The 21995-nt window shown below is 40.0% G+C and overlaps 1 protein-coding gene across 10 annotated transcripts in view; it reads right to left on the reverse strand.

The window, feature by feature from the left end:
• Positions 1-1698: 1698 nt before the first annotated feature.
• GDAP1 (ganglioside induced differentiation associated protein 1) overlaps positions 1699-21995 on the reverse strand; it is a 31923-nt gene continuing 11626 nt past the window's right edge. For 5 of the 10 annotated variants that reach the window (XM_086884501.1, XM_086884521.1, XM_086884507.1 and 2 more), the window contains 6 exons: positions 14725-14780; positions 13641-13833; positions 12223-12396; positions 9755-9849; positions 9145-9259; positions 1699-5074 (listed from right to left, as the gene is read on the reverse strand). In XM_086884501.1, the coding sequence (XP_086740627.1) occupies positions 4692-5074; positions 9145-9259; positions 9755-9849; positions 12223-12396; positions 13641-13833; positions 14725-14757 (993 nt within the window). In that variant the 5' untranslated portion in view covers positions 14758-14780 and the 3' untranslated portion in view covers positions 1699-4691. The other 5 variants (XM_086884514.1, XM_086884490.1, XM_086884556.1 and 2 more) reach the window with 5 other exon arrangements.

Consider the following 21995-nt stretch of genomic DNA (forward strand, 5'->3'; position numbering starts at 1 on the left):
CCATGGCAGGGGAGTTGGAACTAGATGCTCTTTTAAGTCTCTTCCAACCCAAAACTTTGTATGATTCCATAATAATATGAAATTTTCATAATTTTTACATTTATAAATGCAAATTTATTTCATGAAGACAAGTAATACAGTAAAATACATAAATGTCAATTCGCCACTTTTAGCAAATTAAATATGAAAGGGAGAAATAGGGATGCTATTGTGTGTATGTATAAAGAATATCAATATATATTAGGATATATAAGGTTTACTTTTTACTTTATACTAATTTATGCAATTATGTGTTAGTTTACACAATACACTTTTGTAAAATTATTTATGAGATGAGTACTTAAAACTGTAGTAAATACTAATGCTGATGTAAAGCACAGAAATATTCAGGCCTTCAGCTCTGCAAATTCCAACAGATTCTTCCCACAACACTAAGCTTATCCACTGCCTATTTTATGGTGCAACATTTTTAACTTCACATTAAATTAAGCACCATGATTGTAACTTAGAAAGAAAAACAGAAATAAAAAGGCTATTGAAGTATTGCATGAGTGAGTTAACAGTATTGTAAGAACTCTGGCTTCTGGAATTTCCTGAGTTTTGAGGTCCTGACTTTACGACTTGGTACTGCACCAAAACTAAAAATTTCTTTATAAAGAGGGAACAAAACCCAGCATATTTTCTTTAGGATTTTTCTACATGCTTTTGACTTCCTCAGTACATCTTATAAATTGCTTAAGCCAAACCTTACACCTCTTTGTCTAACATTGGCTAAACAGAGAGATAACAAAGAGGCCTCAGCAAACAATAATGTCATACACCATAGCGCAGAGCGGTGTGCTCCAGCTAGCTAGACCCTCTACTTTTCACCTACTTCCCATCTGCTGCTCTCTCTAATCCTCATGCATTAGGGCATGCCAATCTGCTCTCTAAATCTTAGTAGCTCCTTGCCCCTATAAAATTCAGACGTAAGTAAAAGATGCCTTTAAAAATGTGACATGCAAAAGTGGATGTATGGCTTTATGAATCTGGACAAGGAATTTATACTTGCTGTACTTATCTTTGTATTCTCTTCTGCATCTTTTTTGTTTAGACATAAGCTTTCCACTGCAAGAGCTCTGTGCACACTCCTGATTAATGCTTAAGCATCAAGGCTACTTTAAAGTTGGTGCACAGACTACAGGTGTCATAATCTCCTGAAACTCAAACCCTGCCAGCTGTCTACCTGATCCTAGCAGCTTCCCTGACTTTCAAGATCCTGAGAGACAACGCATGCAAGCCTCAGGTACTGTTATTTATTCCTCTGCTTAACAGGGAAGGAGGCCCAATACAGACTCCTACAGTGCAAGAAAAAAAAGGGGGGCACTTCATTTATGGCCAGACTAACACACATTTAATGGGGCACACCATTTAGTCTCACCAAGGACAATGTCAGTGTGGACACAGATTATGTGCTTGTCATGCACCTTACAGAAAGGAGCCCCAGCTGCTGCAGCTCAACAATGAGTCAGGGACACACTCAGAAGCAAAGTGGGGTTGGATTTTGTTTGTTTGTTTGTTTGTTTGTTTGTTTTTATGGATTAATTGAAAGTACAAAACCTCCTCGCCCTCCTTAATTTTTTTATTTACTTTTTTTTTTTTTTTACTTTATCAAATCACTTCCCTTGGACATCATACATATACAGCTCAGACAGGCAACCAAAGAAAACATCATTTTTACTGCTGTTTCCATATACATGCAAGGCAACCTTTAAACTGGTTTAAAAGGTGTTCAAGGGCTTCTCTCCTTGAATAGCATCAGAGTCCTTACAGCAACACAGTGTAATCCTCAAATGTGCTTTGTTTTACTGACACAGAAGACATAAACCAGACTATGAAGTGCTCTTACAATAGATGTTTATTGTGCAGGTCCCACATAAAGATATGAATTATATCTGATTCATGATATGAGAGCAAATAGTAAATGAAAACTAGAAGATTGCTTCTGTACCCAATTCAAACAGTATACAGAGCTACCAGAAAGAAAATAAGCCAGGCTGAAAAGAAACTTTACAGGCACAAAAGCTATCCAGCACAAAGAGCCAAATGCAGCATATGTGCTTCTAAATCTCATCCTATTTTGAGGAATTTAATCATGGATAAGCCTTTTGCTGCCACCTGTACAGAAATCAATGTACAGAGTACTTCAGGGCAGTGAAAATAAGAAGGATACCAAATAGTTGAACTAACGGACATTAATCAAACCAGGGATCCAAACTTTTCTGCAGTAGAAGTTTTATCCAAGCTCATTCTTACAGATGGCATGTTTAATTGCAGTTTAATTGCTGTTCAGTAACATTCATTTTCATGTGAAATATTATTTCAACTTTGGCTTCTCGTTTACCCAGTATAAATACTACACAAGCATAAGTGGCAGATGTCAGAGAACAAACCAGTGGTAGAACCATGCAGTTGTTTCCAGAGCTCTGGAGAGACTGTCAGTGTGACGAGAGTGCTCACAACCCTCTTGTGCTGAGATCACAAACTTTTTCTCTGTGAAAAGTAGTGTTTTCCTGCCTTAGAGGCACGCCAGAGCAGAGTCCTGGAGAACCACTGACATCTGGTGGTCACTTCATTCTAAAGAAGGCTAAGCCATATATATTTAATTTTACTGTGACTTGGTCAAATTACATTTTACAGGTTGTCTGACAGAAATATGTGCCAAGGAAGCATTAAGTTACAGGTCTTTCTTTGTGTTTATTAACTTAGTGGAATTCGATAGCTACAAGTAAATGCAGATGAACTGCAACACACTAACAACAAACTCAGTTAAAGCTGCCAGTATATTAATAGTATTGTTGGATTAAACCCATTCTAGAGATAATAAAGCTTTTCTAAATAGAGCACATTTAATTCAACAAGTTCTTGAAAACCACTGGATCATAAATAGAATTATATAAAACTGTCTTTTAGTCAAATAAAAAGGCGCTTTTTTTCCTAGGTAAGATGTTTCTTATTACTGAAAAGGAGTAATGAGATTTGGTGTACTTTTGCTAGACAACCAGCACAATATTAAATAATAAGCAGGAGTATCCAATAATTTTATCCATATTAATATGTGTTAGATGGTGAGACTGCCCAGACAGAAACTGCCTCAGTTCTCTCCAACAAACTTGAGATGATCTTCTTGACACCTAAATGCAATTGTACAGAGAGACAACAGCCACCAGCCCTGGACCTAAAACGTACTTGGGCCTGTTAGCACTGACTGTTGACAGGCAAACACTTAAAGCTATGCCTTATTCTTGGCAGCTATGTACAACTTGTAAAGAAAATTCTGAGGCTTTCAAACATTCATCAAGCATACAAAAGTCTTACTAAACTGTCATGAGAATTTTCAGCCCTTCCAAAATGCTTTTCTTTGCTGAAAAATTATTCAAATTCTATCTTCAGGTAAATGTACATTTCTTGTTGAAATGGGAGCTCAGTTCAGAATTAATAAAACTCACAGCATCTGTTGAGTAGTAGGAAGTAATCAAAATATTTTATACACCTTTCCTCCGTGCTACAAGAGTGCAGTTTTACAAAAGATCATCAGTACAAATCGTCTCCAAACTTACTGTATTTTTCACTTACATCAACACAACCCCTATCCATAAGTAAACAGATTGCTAAATTACAGCTTGACTTACCTTCAGTCTAGGCTACCTAACCAGACTGATACATAGTGAACTGTTTTTAATTACTTATACAAAAAGGCATTGTGTTTTCTAGTTGGCTGTGGCACATTGTGGGCAAGCATTTTGTAGACACGTGCAATTGCTAATGTTGCCAAGAAGTGTGCAAAAAATAGCCAGTGCTCAGAGTGAAACACAAAAGGGTACACAGGACATTCATATGAAGGCAACTGTATCAAGCCACCCCAAATGAAGCAGCAAATGTGCACCAAGATAGTTTGATTTTATTCTGCCAGAGTCTGTGGCTGGGCACAACAGGCTGTCAAAAGAGAAGTGTCAGGTGTTTAGCTCCCATTTGAATTTCAGCAAAATTCCAGTATCTGTTGTCCAGTGATGCTTCTGGAGAATTTCACTTGTGTGGAACACAAATGACTGATGTTCTTACCTGTTTCAGGTCTTTTCCTGTACTGCTTCATGAACATATACTGACACAAGTGGCTTCACAAGATTACTTTTTAACACATTCTTAAAGGTCCAACTGCAAGCCAACAGACAATAATCAGTACAGGGAAACTTGCTCCTGTACACAACAGGCACAATGTTCCAATTAAATCTTACTCTGAGCATTTAAAGTAAGAGCTAGTTTCAGTATTTTAACAATGCTGGTTTCTGCCCAATAATGCATTTCATCTACAGTGAAAAGCTGTCACATTGCTGCATAGCTATTAAATAAAAGCATTTTAATTAGGTCAGCTATTGGGTAAAGGAGACAATAATCACTTTAATGAAGCACTCTCACAGTTATAGGCCCTTGGCTGAAAAGAAAGTCTCTTCTTTCCTTTGTCATTCCCCCAACACATATTTTTGAAAAATATCTCAGAATTGCCAGCCCAATTATACAGCAGCAGGAGATGATTACTCTGTGACAATGTTCTAAATCACAGACATAACCATTCTTCTACATTTATATTTTATTGAAGATATTTTCCTGGGGGGTAAAGATGCCCTCCACTCACCACCAGGGACAGACAAGGTCTAAAAATAATTTTGCCTGGTTCTAATCGATAGCACCATGCTGGCAAATCTCTTCCGAAGACACAGGAAAGCAAGATACCCCACCCCTGCCAGCATGCCGACCAGCAGGGTGCTGCCAAGAACCCTGGGAGCCCTTTTCTTGGCCACACGGAATGCTGTTGGCAGGACAGCCGAGATTAATATATTGTTGACGTGTCCCAAAACTTTGTGAAATGCTTTTCTCTTCACGACACGCTCATAGTAAGCTTCCAAGTTGGGCCGCTTTCCATTTCCCCAGTTTCTTCTTGCTAACCCCAGAAACTTCAGGCGATGTAATGTGACAGCAAGTGACACATCTGCCAGACTGAAGAAATCACCACAGAGCCAAGGCTGATTTCCATCTTCTAAGCAGAGATAAAACATAAAGCATTAGGAACTAATGGAATATAAGCACATTTAATTTAGTGCTACTTCAAAGTACCATCTAATAAAGAGCAACAACACTTCAGCTAAAATATGACTTAAATCAATGAACATTTTACTAATCCCTGTCCACTCTTTGCACAGTATTGTAAAGTCTTAGGCTCAGCAGCTGGCCTACATTTTTGAAGGAAAAAAGATCCACATTCCAGGTTCATAAATTAAAACCCATGGTAAACACTTATTTTCCTGGTACATTTCTCAAATCTGGATTAAATTAAAACACGATTGGAAAGGAGGAAGACAGTTTAGCTTTTACTGAAAAGCTACCACTTGTCTGAAGAGTTTATCATCTTGCCTGTATCACTCAGCTCTGTGGCATTCACTCAAGAACTAAATCTAGCTGACTTGTTGGAGGCTTTCAAGTCAAAAAGAAATGAATCAGGTGACCGACTTGCACCAAACATATCAGCCCAGTGAGATGACAGAATTTGTCTATCTGTCCCTTTTTTGTGTCTCTTAAAGCCCAAATCATGGGGGTTTTACACTGGGATGTTTGAGAAGTGACATATTCACACTGCTCACCACTAGTCAGGAGCACAGATGGAGACCTCAGGTACCCTCTGCAGTCAAAGGAAAGAGGTGAATGCTCCCGGGGTGGCTCAGTGCAGGCACTGCCCCGCAGCGCCACACATCGCTGTCAGTGATCTGAACCACCACCACCTGAAAGGGCTGACATGTACTGACTATACCAAGAGCTTTTGAAAACCAGGATATGAAACTTGATAGCCAGCACAGCTATCACAGCTGCCAGCATAAGTGCTCTGTTCTAGCCTAGATCTCAAATAGGGAGGACTACGCTGTTTCCCAGAAGGAATGCAAAATGCTGGCATGAGCACTCAGCAGCACCCCTCTGGAAACAGAGGAATTTTGCTATCTCCTTTCCAACAAATTTTCCATCAGAGAAAAGCAACAGCTTGGCACAAAGCTGGTACCATTTCGACTGGCTTCTCAGGTCTGGAAGAAAGGTCTCTGTATCCTAGGTTGCTGAATGAATACCTGGGAATTCATTCAGTGCATTAAATAAGATGATGGAAAAGACCAAATAATCTATCCTGTGTGAAAGAAAGATGCCTGCAGTGGCAGCAGTAGTAGATCAGGGATTCAAGCAGTTGCAAGAGAAGCAGGAGCTCTGAGTTTGACCAGGACCTGGAGAAGTACAGATCACAAACCTCCAATATATGGGGGAATGTGAGAATACCACAGAAAAAATTCCGAGAGGCAACAGCCCCATGTTTTACAAAATCCTGTGATCCCAGCAGTTTTCATAAGCTCATTAATACTGTATCAGTTGACTCCTTGGACAGGCCACTTAGCAGAGAAAGGAAAGGGGCTGCTGGAAATGGTGTCAGATGTAGTTTGCTGAACAAAATTCTTCCATCCTTTATGAGTTAAAATATTTTCTGTGCCTCTTTCACTGTTGAGTCAGTAGAAAATTTAGTCTAGATTTTCAACTGCTGGTTCAAACTTACAGTTGTGATAGTAACCAGTAATTATTACAACAGCTATTTATAGTGCCAAATGCAAAAAGTTATTGATTTGAGCAGATGCAGTTGATATTGACTGATGCTTCACACAGTTCCCAGTGAAGTCAGGGGAAGGACTCCGATTAGCACCACTGGAAGCTGAACCATGCTGTGAATAAGCAGAAGGCTTATCCCATTTAAACAGAATTTAGGATGCTGACATGGTTAAGTGCCTGTGGCTATAGATCAGGGGGAAGGTCAGCACTGCAGATATCCTTGTAGGAGTGTGTTACAAACCTGCTAGCCACCATGAAGAGGCAGATGATGCATTCTACAGGAGGCTGGCAGAAGTTTCTCCATTTCCAGCCCTTGTATTTGTGGGGGACTTCAGCTTGCCAGATGCCTGCTGAAAACACAACACAGTGGAGAGGAGGCAGTCTAGGAGATTCCTGGAGTGTGTGGAAGAAAACTTACTCTCAACTGGAGAAGGCCTCATGGGTGATGTGGTGCTCAGTGGCCAAGTTGGGCACAGCAACCATGAAAGGGTGGAATTTTCAGTTCTGGGTGAAGTAAGGAGAGGCACCAGCAGAACTGCCACCATGAGCCTCTGCCAGGCAGACTTTGGACTGCTTAGGAAATTGACTGACAGAGTTCCCTGGGAGTCAGTCCTGATAGGCAAAATAGTACAGGAAGGATGGGCAAGATTTAACGAGGAATTCTCATAGGTACAGGAACAGGTTGTCCCCATATGCTGTCAGGGAAAAAGACCAGCCTGGTTAAACAGGGAATTTAGGCTGGAACTCAGGGTAAAAAAGACTGTGTCTCGCCTCTGGAAGGAGAGGGGGTAACTACAAGGATGTCATGAGGTTATGCAGGAGAAAATTAGAAAGAAAGACAAACTGGAACTTAATTTGGGCACTGCAGTTAAAGAAAACAAAAACAGTTTCAGTAAATACATTGGCATCAAAAGGAGGGCTAAGGAGTCTCAATCCTTTGCTGGATGAAGGGGGAAACAGTGGGGGATGAGAAAAAGCCTGAAGTACTTAATGCCTTCTTTGCCTCAGTCTTTAACACCAAAACCCATGGCCCCCAGGATATCCAGCTCCTGGAACTGGAAGTTGATGATGGGGAGCTGAGAGAAGCCTCTGCAACCCAGAAGAAAATGATTAGTGACCTGTCATACCAGTTAGACACCCACAAGTCTATGGGTCAAGATGGGATGTGCCCAAGAGTAAGAAGGGAGCTGCCAAAAACTTGCCAGTTATTTCAATCATTTACCAGCAGTCCTGGTTAACCACAGAAGTCTCTGTTGCCTGGAAATTAGCAAACATAATACCCATCTACAAGAAGGGTCAGAAGGAGGATCCAGGAAACTACAGACCTGTTATCCTGACCTTGGTACTGGGAAACACCATGGACCAGATCATCCTGAGTGTCACTAAATGGCATGTGCAGGACAACCAGGGCAACAGGCCCAGCCAGCATGAGTTTACAAAGGCAGGTCTTGTTTGGCCAACCTGACCTCTGCCCATGACCAGTGACCCGCTTGCTGGATGAGGGAAAGGCTGTGGATATTATCTAGACATCTGTAAAGTTTTTGACCTGTCTCACAGAGCATTCTCCTGGGTAAACTGGCTTGGGTGCATACATTCTTTCACTGAGTGAAAAACTGGCTGCATGTCCAGGCCCAGGGAGTGATGATAAATGGAGGTACATCCATCTGGCTGCTGGTTGGTTACTAGTGGAGTTCCCCACGGCTCAGCATTTGGGTCCTTTCTAACAGCATGAGAGGAAATGGCGTTAAATTGTGCCAGACGAGGTTCAGATTAGATATTAGAAATGTTTTTCACTGAAGGAGTGGTCAGGCAGTGGAAAAAGTTGCCCAGGGCAGCAGACAGCAGGACACAATTTAGGCGTGGCTGTGACAGTGCTGGATTGACAGTCAGACTAGATCATCTTGAAAGTCTCTTTCAACATTAATGATTCTGTGATTCTGTAAAAAATGTGACTTTCATTGGGGTGGAGGCAGGTAAACAGGACTGCTTTCCAATAGGATGAGGGAAGGGGGTTGCCTAATGATTAGAGCAAATTTTCAGATTGCTTATTCTGCATATACCACAAATATCAACACAGTATCTGCACAAGATTAAAATAAACCTGTGTTAAACATTAAGGTTGTGACCATTATAGTGAACTGAAGCCTACACCCATAACATCAGCATTCTGCAGTTATTTTTTTCCTGATTTTATTGATAAAAATACTACAACATTGTGCAGCTAATTATACTCATTTTGCTGAAAATTTGATCAAGCACTTTCATGAGACACTGAGAACTCACTGACTGGAACAGTAAAAGTAAGTTAGTATTTAAAACAGTATTGATCCCTTCCGTGATGTATAGATCAACATACACTAAAAGTATTGAATCTGACATATGAAAAATTGTTTTATAATGGTGCTCTCAACAAGTTTACTCAGTATCTTCAAACAGAAATATTAACAGGATCTAGCAAGAAAAAATCCTTACCTGGTGTTTCCTCATTTCGCCGCTGTAATTCAGTCTCAACCTGATCCAAAACTTTTTCCAGTTCATCCAGTATTTTCTTTAGGTATTTTATATTATCATGATCCAGCAGTTTAGACTAAATAGACATACAGTTTATTAAATAAATATACAGTTTATTATTGAAACACATTCAGTGTTTAAATCATCATACAGAGTTTATACTTTTATCAGAGAAGCTTATAGTTAAGATACTACAGTGTTTATTCATAAAATGTGATTATTTTCTCCACATACTCAGCTGGATACTACAGGGATACTGGTGACAATTCAGAAAACAGGAGAAAGTTTTAGAGATGCCAGATATTAAGGTTTACCTACCCCTGCAGGGTGTTCAACAGTCCAACATCCACACTGATGTGCAATTAGAAGTCAGTGGGACCTGTTCAGTACTTCAGCACACACTTGAAATGTGTAGCTGATCTGAAGACAGACTGTTATATAACTTGAAGGGTTAAATCACTGTATGACATTAGAGGTAATGACAGGTGAAACAAATGTTTATATTGTGACCAAAAAAATCTAACACTAACAAGCTCATAATAAAGGGGCCCATGTCAAAGGGGTTTCTTACCTTAAGGCGCTTCTGTTTTGCTATATAGGCATCTTGAAGGTCAGGATTTTCTTCTGCAAGTTTCTTCAATTCTGATTCTGTATTACTTATTTGGCCTGATTAAAAAAAAAAAAAAAAATTAAAAGGAATGTCAAATATCAGATATTCAAACATACTCATAATGCAATCCACAGAAACTGATCAACCACCTGTGTACACAAATATCATACCAAAGAAATTGGAAGTGCTGCTACAATACAGCATCTGCAGCAAGTTAGGATTTAAATACATCACATTTTGGAAAACTTAAATGCTTTTTAAATTGACCCATCACACCTTCAGCTCATCAGCTTGCAATGTGAAAGTGCTGGTAGGCCCACACTGGGATTTTTTTGTCACTCTACAACACAAGCATCACTTTACAGCAAAAGCCTAAATGCCACTGAATGTGGAGCCAAGGTGCTTTAATTTAGCTAAAATGTGATGCTAAAATCTGTGATTCTTTTAGAAATTTTCTTTAAGATCTGTGTGCATGTCCTAGAAAAACATTCACTATATGATTTAAAGAAGGAATTATGTGAAAAATATATTTTACTGATTTCTACTACATGTGTATAGCCTTTTCCTTAAAATGGGGCTTTGCTTGAAAATGCCATCCTTATAAACCTAGAATACCAAAAGACAGTGATTTATAAATCTTCTAAAAATAAATATTTATAATCATAAACTGAGAACAAAATAATAATTATAGAGCATGAATCATCTCTCACTTGTACTTGATAATAAAGTTTAGTTACAATTAAGTCTGGTAAATTAAACTGATAAAAATTCTTTCTAGAGAAAACCAAATTCACTGTTTTACATATCCATTTCAACATGACTGTAGAAGTCATCCTTTAATATGAAGAAATTGAAGGATGTACTCATATAACAAAAATCTTATATATGCAATTAATTACTTACTTATATTTGGTATGCATAAATATAATACACAACTGGGTCATGCCTTATTATATCTAGCAGGCTGAAAAAAAAAAAGTGTTTCAACCTGAAAACAAAACCATCCAGGAGAAGTTTGAACATGCAAAAGAATTGTTAAGGAACATCCACAGGCTTTTCAAAGCTTCAAATAAAAAAAAGTAGGCTATGCTTTAAGCCTAAAAAGATAAGAAAACATCCCAGTTTAGATGAGCAATAATGTTAGCTCTACCAGTATGAACATGTGCAAACTGAGAGCAATTTATACCAACTAGAAGCTAGAACAGAAGAATGCATACAGCAAGAAAAGCAGGAGACAATGTTGTAAACTGAACTGTAATAAAATCACTGATTACTACCATGTGAAAACAGAAAAACTATTCATAATGCCTATGAGTAAAGCACAATTGTTCAGTAAACAGTTAGCATCCACATTTGGGAAAACCAAAAACAACAAAACCACCAACCTAGACAATGCACTAATGAAGCAGTAATTTGTGTTCTTGGACGAAGGGGAGTGGCTTTAAACTGAAGGATGTAGATTTAGATTAGCTATGAAGAAGAAATTCTTTCCTGTGAGGGCAGTGAGGCACTGGAACAGATTTCCCAGAGAAGCTGTGGACTCCCTATCCCTGGAAGTGTCCAAGTGTCCATCCAGGCTGGATGGGGCTTGGAACAGCCTGGTCTAGTGGAAGGTGTCCCTGCTGTAGGCAGGGACATTGAAACTAGATGATCTTTAGGGTCCCTTCCAACCTAGGCCATCCTATGGTCTATGATTTTATGATACAACGATTCTCTGTTACTTAGTAACATCAGTCATGCAACTATATGGAAAATTAACTGCCTGCCTTCACTTCTGACAACAAAAGAGTGTGACTAGTAAGAGCACTCACCAAAAATTCTACAGAGAAGAATATTTTGTTGGAAATTTGAGAGAAGAATTTCCAATATTTTGTTGGAAATTTGATTTCTCAAATAACACAATATCACCTTTAATGATATCATAGACTTGCTAATAGTATAGTTGTATTACATTTCAAAGATTCTGTAGTATTTGACTTCATTCTACAGAGCACTCTAAAACATCATACAAAAAAAAATTCAACACTATATAAACCACTGACATTGACAAAAAAATCAGAGATCTCAGAATGTAACTGTAAATAGGGAATCATCATCCAGCTGTGCTGTCAGGAGTTGATACTTGTCCTAGCACTACTTAGTTCTTTTGCAACACATAGAAGGAAACATAAAGGCATCAATTAAAAGGTTGCCATGGTACAAAAATTATCTCCAAAGACACCTCAAAAACAACACTTCCTCCTTCCCATTTTCAAATCACAACAGAATATATAATCAATAAAAAGTATATACACAAATCATCAAGGACTGCAACTAAAATTCATAAACTCTGCTCAGCATTTTGTGTTTAAGGTGGACTTAAGAAAGAAGATGTATGTAATGTGGCAACCTACTAAGTTATAGACATTCAGAGCTACACCAGTACATACTACGGATTCTGCTGGTAGCATAGGCTGGAATCATGGAGTCCACTGTTAACTCAGGGTGCAGGATGCAGCCATGTGTGTAGGCATCCATAGGCAAGGAGTCTAAAAGCTCTCTGTAGTGTTGCACCCTTGGATAATACATGCTCCCTTCTTCCGGCATTAATCTTGGTACTTCCTCTGCAAAACAAAGTTAAAAATAAAGCTAAGAAAAGAAGAATCATCTAATTGACCAAAGTTCATTCAGCTACATCCATCTGGGACAGGTGACACAGACACAGGCAAGAAAGCTTCCCTTGTTCCCCCGCATAACTCAAAGGTATGATTGCAGCTCAGAGAAATGCATATTTTTAGTTAATTTTAAGATATTTTATAATTCCTATGCAGCAACCCACAAAAACACATATTTAAGAGGCTTTCAAATCAGAAAACCACACTCAGCTCTGTTAACATGCATCTAGGAATGCATGACTATGACTATATAACCTATAAAACTATATGACTATATAAACTCTATAATGCTCTCGCAGTTGGGCCCAGCTGAGATTCCAGGGAATGATTATGGCTGAAACATTACTGCTCCTGAAATGATATAAACATTACAGTACAGGAATCCTATGCATCATTGGAAGTATACCTGCACATCAGTGAGTTTTACCCTGCCCTTGATCCCAACTCCTTTTTTGATTAAAAGACAGCACAAATTATGTTCATTCAACAATTAAGTTTTCTTCATGCCTCAGAAATCGCATCACTAAATCTCTGAAATACAAAATGCTGTCATCTTCACACCTATACAAAATGCAGCTCTGCATTTCCTTCACAAATTGAGGCAGACTTTTCTTTTTACTTTTTGTTTGTTTGTTTTTAACAGTACAGGCACAAAGAACTTTAATAACATGCACGTGATCACTTCTAAGGCTTCTCTTCCTGCTCATTTACCTCTTCCTTCCATTTTGGCTCCAAAAATAATTTGCTCATTCTACTTCCATTGTTGTACAGAAAATTATTCAGAAAATAAGCATTCTTCTTATCTCACAGACAACCTGGACCTGTTCTACAAAGGCAGTCATGCAGCAGTGTTCAGCATGCTATTTTTCACGGCAGTGTCACGCCAGGGTTAGTGCAGCACAGTGCTGCTGCCATTCCTGGCCTCTCCATCCTTCCTGAAGGGCTAAGGAGGATGGTGGTAGGTTTTACTTACAAAGGTTTACTCACGAAGGTGACAGAAAGCCTTCAGATCGTTTTAGAGGGATAGGTTTTCAACCCAAACTGCTAACTATTAGGACAGCATGCTTACTTGTAAGACTATAAACATTTTCTGCCCTGAACGAAGAGTCCTGCAGCAACACAGAGCTGCCCCAGCACTGCTGTGGCTACAGGATGAGGGGAAGAGCCACATTCTGAAATGCCTGTGGGATTACCATCTACAAACGTCGCCTCAAGGTAGTCAATAATCTGCGTTGCCTCACAAATGATGTTTTCCCCATGGATGAGGACGGGTACCTCTCCAGAGGAGCTCAGGCGCATGAACCACGGCTCGTTGTGCTCGCTCAGCGGCAGGTTCACATCGTGCTCCTCGCACTTCAGCGCCTTCTCGGCTATTGCCAGCCGCACCTGGAACGGCACCGCCGGGGTCACCCGGGCAGCATCCCCGCCTGGCCGCCCTGCCCGCCCCGCCTCGGCTCACCCACGGCCGCTCCCCTGCATCCTCCATCCCTCCTTCCTCCATCCCCCATCCTCCATCCCTCCTTCCTCCATCCCTCCTTCCTCCATCCCCCATCCCTCCTTCCTCCATCCCTGCATCCTCCATCCCTCCTTCCTCCTTCCTCCATCCCTCCTTCCTCCATCCCCCATCCCTCCTTCCTCCATCCCTCCTTCCTCCATCCCTCCCGGCCCGATGCCGCCGCGGGTGCGCAGGGGCTGTGGGCACTGCGATCCGGGGCCCCTCGCCCCCGCCCACCTCTCACCTTCTGCGAGGAGAAGGACTGCGTCCAGTGGTACAGCACTAGCGGCGCCATGCCCGGCTCGGCCCGGCTCGGCCCGGCCCGGCTCGGCTCGGCTCGGCTCGGCTCGGCTCGGCTCGGCCCGGCTCGGCTCGGGTCGGCCCGGCCCGGCTCGGCTCGGCTCGGCCCGCGGCGCCGGGCGGGGCAGGAGGCAGCGCGGAGCGCCGATCCGCTCTTGGAAATTACCCGAAGGGGATGCCCGGGGGATGCGGGGGACACCCCCGCCTTCCCCCCACCCTCACTGATCGGAGGACAGCCCTTCCGAAGGGGAAACCGCCGGCAAAGCCGTCTGCAGCATCCCCTAAGGAAGCGCAGGAAGATGGATGCGCCAGTAGAGAAGGTCACATGGCAGGATTTCACCTTATATATTTATTTGTTTCGTTGTTTTGTTGTGGGTTTTTTTGGGTTTTTTTGTTGTGTTTTTTTTTTAAGCAGTGCTCCCAGTATGAATTCCAGGGACATCGGCAACACAAAAAAAAAAAAATAATAAAAAAAAAATTACCATAAGTCGTCCTGATTTGGACCCTGTGGGCATAGATCTTCTATTGCAAAATGATCCTATATTGCATAGCAAAAAGGAAAAAAGCTTTTGATTAATTTCTTTTGCCTCCAGATGTGTTCTTTCAATCTCAAGAGAGAAAGTTTCTTAATTATTATTTTTTTCTAGACAAAATTAGAAAATCTAACAGTTTTGCAGAGTTATTTTCATTTTCCCCTTGTGAAGCAAGGTCCTTTCTGAGAAGCATTTGATAATTAACAATGGCTTACATCATCAGGAAATGCCTCCTCTGTATTTTACACTGGACATAGCTTAGAAGATGTGATTGCTGATAGAACATTAGATGCTATCAGCAACATCAGGCAGATTCTAGCAAGGTAAAAAAAAAAAATCAGTGAGATTACAGAGTCCAGAGTATTGTTCTCTTCATTCTGAATGTTCAGTTCCCAGTAAAGGTGACTACCTCAGGCAAGCCTGTTAACTCAGTCCCACATGCCATTTCTATATAACAGATGAACCCCAGGATCAGTATCTTGAAGACCTGAAGCTAGTATGTTGAGAGCTGTATCCCAATAACAAGAACATTTAAGGGAAATTTTGACTAATGTTAAGCAAGGGAATGGATTTAAGTCACTGAGACAAAGTAATGGACAAATCTTATAAATAAAAAGGAAAGAAATGAAAAGCCAGCTTCCAGCCCTGTATTGCTCATGGGAGTGGGCACAAGAGGAGCCCCATGCCTTCCTCAGAGACCACCCCCTGCTAGAGTAACAAACCAAAATAATCTCTTCAGAAGGTCATGCATGATGAGAGCCTTCTCAAAAATCCCAGCTGATAGCAATCAGTGTTACTGATGGCAAATCCCACATTTGGGAGAACTTAATTTAATTGTTATTCTTCAAAAAGCTGGAGAATGTGCTTAGAACTGACAAGAAGAATGCAGTTGATGGCATCATGGCTGGATTTACTTCACTTTAAGAAACATGTCTAAGGTAGGAGTGCTGGACCATCCTCTCATGCACAAGGGCTTTAACCTGTGGCTCACCAATACATGGATATTCTCTCAATTCCCTGCATAGGCTGTTGTACAGCTGTTCCTCACAGCTAGATCCTACAGTAACTCAACTGTATTTTTAAACTTACATGAACTAGGCACTCTTTCAGGTTTCTGTTTTGCATTTTTCCCTTAATTTTGCCTTTAAATCAAAATGTTGTCATTTCTACCACATAGACCACTACTCCACTTCCCTTGGTACAGCTAATCAATTTAATATCACACATGGACTTCCGTGTTTGAATTACATTTTGCTGCCTGGTTTAGATACCCAGAAAGGCAAGGAAATGTATCTATCTTATAACACAACAAAGAAAGAAGGACCGGAGAGAAGAGTATTTCCTTCTTCAGACTTGTTCAGACAGACCAAGGGCAACCATATAGAGGTGTTTCTTTCTTTCTCCCTAACCTAGTTATCCATATTGTTATGAAATACAGGATGGACACTGACTTGCTGGAGCAGGTCCAGAGGACCACATGATTAGGGGGATGGAGCACTTCTCCTATGAGGAAAGCCTAGGAGGATTGCAATTGTTCACCCTGGAGAAAACAAGGTTTACAGGTTAGCATATTGTGGCCTTCAGTACCTGAAGGGAGCCTACAGGAAAGACTAAGAGAGTCTTTCTACAAGGGCATGTAGTGACAGGACAAGGGGGAACGGCTTCAGACTGAAAGACAGATGGTTTAGATTAGATATGAGGAAGAGGTTCTTTACTGTGAGGGTGGTGAGGCACTGGAACAGGTTTGCCCAGAGAAGCTGTGGACTCCCCATCCCAAGAAATGTTTAAGGCCAGGCTGGAAGTGGCTCTGAGCAGCCCGGCCTAGTGGAAGGTGTCCCTGCCCATGACATGGTGTCCCCTTCCCCATGTTGGAAGGGGATGGTCTTTAATGTCCCTTCCACCCTATGCCATCCCATGATCCTGTGATAATACACCCCGGCGGCCACGTTTCCAGTCCTGGTTCAGCTGAGAAGGGCGTGCCTGCGGCTGGGATCCCCCAGCCCGACCGGGCTGTTCCCAGCCCTGACCACACGAGGCCTCCCTTTTCCAAAACACGGTGCACAGCACCTGCCTTCTCCCAGAGAAGGGACCATTCCTCTCTCCGGGACGAGCACCTACCCATCCGCCCGTGTTTGCCCCTCCAACTTCTCATACCCACAGAAAAGCAAGCGAATGGGCCAGATTATAAAAAAGGAACACCTTGATCCACAAGCATTTTCACAAGGCTTTACACAACTGAAATAAAAGTCTCTTTAAAGGCGTGTTGAATGTGTAAGTGCCATGAATACACAAGCAGCACAAATGCAAATCTGACCGGCATCTCGACATCTAGTGGCTTCAAGCTGACCCCTCCTAGCTCTGTGTGATAAATTGCTTTTTTCTACCACACTGATGTTTTTGCCCTGTTTCTCTACATGGCCTCCCTTGGGCTATTTTTAGCATCCTATACATGTTTACAAAAATATATGTAAATATTCACGCCCCTCAACAAGTTTTTTTAATGCACATACTTTTACATCATGGAAAGAAAATAACATTTACAGCTAATGCCAAAATAACGTTTTGATAAACAGTTAATAAACCGTGTCAAAGACTGAGAAATCATTATTCTGGTAATCAGTTTTCTTCTGTACTTCACCTTTCACTCCATATTACTAACAAGAAACACATAGGTCAGATGTGTCATTAAACTAATTGATGAAAGTTTAAAAAACTATTAAAAAGCTTATTTTTATTAAACTATTTATTTATTATTTATGTATTATTATTATTAAAATTTTTATTAAACTATTAAAAAATATTTTTTCTTATCATATCAATTCATTGTGCATACTGAAACCCAAATTTATTAGACTAGAAGGACAAAAAAAAAATAAATATTTTCTTTCTTTTTTTTTTTCTATGCAGCCAGGACTATTATAGCTGAAAATTAGCTGGATTCTGTGTATGAATCATTAACAGATGCATTGGTTCAGTTCCAAGTGCAGAACTGGCTTAACTGACAGTGTTGCAGGAGTTAATACTCAGGAAAGTAAGACAGGTTCTGTTCTGGACCCTCTGTCATCAATGGTTATTGACTAAATTCCACTGGCAGATGCTACTTTACTGTTGATGATATGAGTCAAAACAACACAGCATTGAACTCAGGTACACAGCTGAGACAATATGGACACAAGAACTCACAAGAGCTCTCTTTAACATGACTGAAAAATTAGATATGTAACTACACAGAAAGAGTGAGAGCAGCATTATGTGTTGATAGTCACAGCTGAAACTATCTGTGCCCTAATTTAACTGCATATAAAACCATGGAGCGATGGCAATTCTAAGATAGCTGATTCATGTTCTCAGGAAATATAATTAGTCTGTTACCATTTAACATCCAACAAAATCAACTTAGAATAGAATTTATCTAGTCACTTTCAAAGTTACTTAACATATCATACCAGGTTTTCTTAAGGGATTTCACCACAAAATTTTGCTAAATTTTCCTTAAATGCTATAGTATTTCTGTTCCATGCAAGTGTTTCATATGTAAATACTTCAGAAATACTGATTAATAAATAATCTTTATATAAAATTCTTAGAAGTTTTCTAGAAGCCTATTTCAAAATAGTTATTAGTAATTTTGATGTAACAAAAATATTACTTCTAATGATACATAAATCTCAACAGTTTCAATGATTGGAACGAATTTTCCTGAAATATATAGGCTTTTAATATCACTTAAATATAATTTATATAAATTTGTAATTTAAATATAGGCTTTTAATGCACACACAGAAAGAGATTTAATATATTTTCATAAGGGGAAAAAAGTGCAGTTTCTTAGCTGTAAACCTTAAATTCCAGGTATTAACATTAAAGCTTTATTGAGTCTATCCCTCCTCAAGTTTTTATGTAAACAGCATCTTTACTATAAAATCTAACATATCAGCCAAATTCAAAATATTTAAAACTTTTTTTGTACTTGCCCATGTTTATTGTCCCTGTGCACATGTGTAATATGCTGGCTCACAAACCTGGATCGTTACCAAGCTTTTAGGAACAATTCTGTATCATCACTTCACATGCTTCATCTTCCCTCACATTAACTTAGACAAGTAACCCACAACAGTGAAAACGTTGTACCTCTGCATAATAACATCCAGGTGGTGATTTTTGTACTGGTTTTAATCTAACAGTGATGACATTTTGTTTTCACAGCACTGTCTGGCACACTGGCTTTTGGTTGCCCATTAAAATTCACATATTACCACAACACAAACAATGAATGTAGGAAATAATACCTTCCAGCTATTGCCTGTGGCCAAAGCCAGAGTGCACAACTTTGACCTTGTAAAATAGATTGGACAGATGCTGAAAAAAATCCAAAGTTAGAGGGGTGATTTGTACTGACTTCAGTGGGTCCTCTACCAGCTCTTAGGCCAGTGCAAATTCTATTACAATCACACTGCAAAATATAAATATCCAGTTGACACCCAAACAGAGAAAGCCTTAAGAAAATCTAAGGAGTTAAATACAATTTTGTAAAATGTCCTTTGAAGTCTCATGTGTTGTTTTCTTTGACTGGAAAACAGTTTTAAAAATCTTTCGTGGAAAAGTATAGAATTCCTATGCTTTCCATCCCTGAAACAAATCCAAAGTTTAGTAATTTTCAAAAATTTCTAAAATAATTGTTACTCTCTCTTGGAAATGTGAACACTTTGACATGTTAATTTGTAAATAAGTTTAAACATTTAATCTTTTTCCAGAAAACTGCTCCGAAAAATAGCTTTAAGATGCTTTAAAGCATAATCATGTGCTTCCACACTTTGTTATTCACAAAAAAAAGGGGCCACTAAGGAAGATCCATTTGTTTTAACAACATTAATCACTGGGACAACATAGAAATACAGCACTTATTTAAATAAAGAAATTCTTGTTTCTTCAGCCTTAGTTCTTGCTGTTTGCTCATTACGTTTGTGCAAGCTGGACTAAAACTAAAACAGTAACAAGCCAAATGTTTCAATTAGACTCCTTGAAATCTCACTTCATGAGATAGTCAGCCATCTGTGACAGACAGAAGTAAAAAAAAAAAAAGGTGTTTTGAGAAGCTTAGGTCATCATCTGTCCCAGAGCACCCTGCACCAGCAGAGTAGTAGGGATGGAGGCTGTGCTGTCCTGGGCCACCACGGGCTCCACACCACCCCAGGAAAATCATGATTCCTGTCTGGGCAACCCAGTTCACAAGTGCTCATGGGTGTGGGTACAATATTTGCTCTTGCTAAGACTTTTTTGCCCCCAATCTAAAGCACATAATTTATGCATCACTATTTCATTGTCTTTTCAAATTATAGTATGGCAGAAACAACAAGGAAATTGTAGTGGTCAATTCTGATACATCAATTTACTGTATATTTACTGAATTTTGAAAACAAATTAATTCTTATTGCTTGAAATAAAAGAGCAGCAGACTATAAAACAGCTGATTAAATTCACTATCAAATATATGCAAACATAACATTCACCTAACTCCTCTCAATAAGCAAGACCCTGATTTGTGAAAGTAAAAATAGGACAAGATACAGTTTTGGGCAGCAATAGATCTGGGCACTGAATCACTGTCTATGTTCTTTTGGCACTGACTGAAACATGCTGGCATGATTTTTTCTCAACTGCATAACGTCACTCACAAATAGAGAACAAATACCAGAGCTACTGCTCTGAAAACACACTTCCCCTATCACATTTAAAGAAATCCCAATGAGATTTTCTCAAGAGAAACAGAGGTAGGATTGGAGTGCCTGCTGAAGGCAGGAACACTTGCTATTTAGCATTTACTGAGTTATCTGGAGAGAAGGAAAAAAAAAAAAAAAGCACTATACAGAGAGAGGGGGATGAATTTAAATCCCGTGTGTGTAACTGATACAAATGAAAGTATGAAGTTGTCTCTGTGCCCTGTGCGAGCTCAGGGGAGAAGTGAGGGCAGCAGGCGATGGTATGTGTCTGAAATAACAAACCCTCTCCACTAACACCCGAGCTAATGCACCGGTGCGGGGGCAAAGCCAGAGGAGAGAAGCTGCAGAAGCTGAAACGAGCTTTTCAAATTTTACAGAGACGTGCAAAGTGGTGGGGGGTGGAGGAAGATGCAGTGCCTTGGCTTAATTCCTGTAGGTCCTGTCAAGTCCATCGGGCAGAGCACAGAGGAAGAAGTTGAACTTGTATGTTACGGTCCTCAGGGAAAAATACAAACATTATAAAAGCACAGAAGTTATATTGAGTCAATAGGAACGGAGCTTTGGCACAAGGAAGTAAGAATATTCTTCTGGCCCAGGAGGATAATCTATCTTTTCAAGATGAAGAAATTGACAGGGTTTAATTCTCGGCCTAGAATAATTAAAATTTCCCCTCTAATGTGCTAGATAGGCTGCTGTCACAGACCTTCAGGGCTATCTTAGCTCATTTCAATATATTGCACAAAGTGAGGAATAACTGAAACTGGAAAAAAAAAAATTAATCTCAGCTTCTCTCTAATTTCACTTTCTTTTAATTCCAGTTTTGACACTGTGTGTGACCCAAGACAGTTGAACAAATTGCTATTTTTGAGTTTACCTTTCCTCCTCTATGAAAGCTTCATGCTTTAGCAGTTCTAAGTCACTGGAAAACATAGACTAACATTAAACAGGAGTCTAGTAAGTATGGGTTCATATCTTAGAGCAGCGTTTTAATACCGTGATTAAATTTGTATTCCCCCTAAACTGCGTTTTGTTTGAACTCCGTTCTTGTGATCCCGTTTCCTCCCGCTCTCTTGATGTCAGCTACTTGGGCACTGGCAGAAGATCCCTCTGAAGTGCAGCTGCATTTGTAAATGTTTCATCAAAGGCCTGAACGTCTGGTAAGCAGCAGAGCCGGTGGGTGCTACGAATGTGATCTGGGTCTATCTCGGGGAGGAACAGCATGACCGTATTTACTGCCGATGCTATTCTGGGGGCTGGATGACGTGCTTCTCCCCTCTGGCTGAGCAACACTTGCCCGTTCGTCTTTCAACACTCACTCCCAGTGTGACAGGATGAAATAAAACAAAATTTACTGGTAGCAAGCGTACTTGCACATTGAAGACTTCCATTCTAACAATGTCATGCACACACATAGTCTTATTTCAATAATCATGTTAAACATTTTTTACTCTAGCTAGGTACGATTTTAGGTTCCATTTAAAAAAACAAAAAAAAACAAAA

This window comes from Cyanistes caeruleus, chromosome 1 (assembly GCF_971803275.1).
Source record: "Cyanistes caeruleus chromosome 1, bCyaCae1.hap1.1, whole genome shotgun sequence".
NCBI classification, from domain to species: Eukaryota; Metazoa; Chordata; class Aves; order Passeriformes; family Paridae; genus Cyanistes; species Cyanistes caeruleus.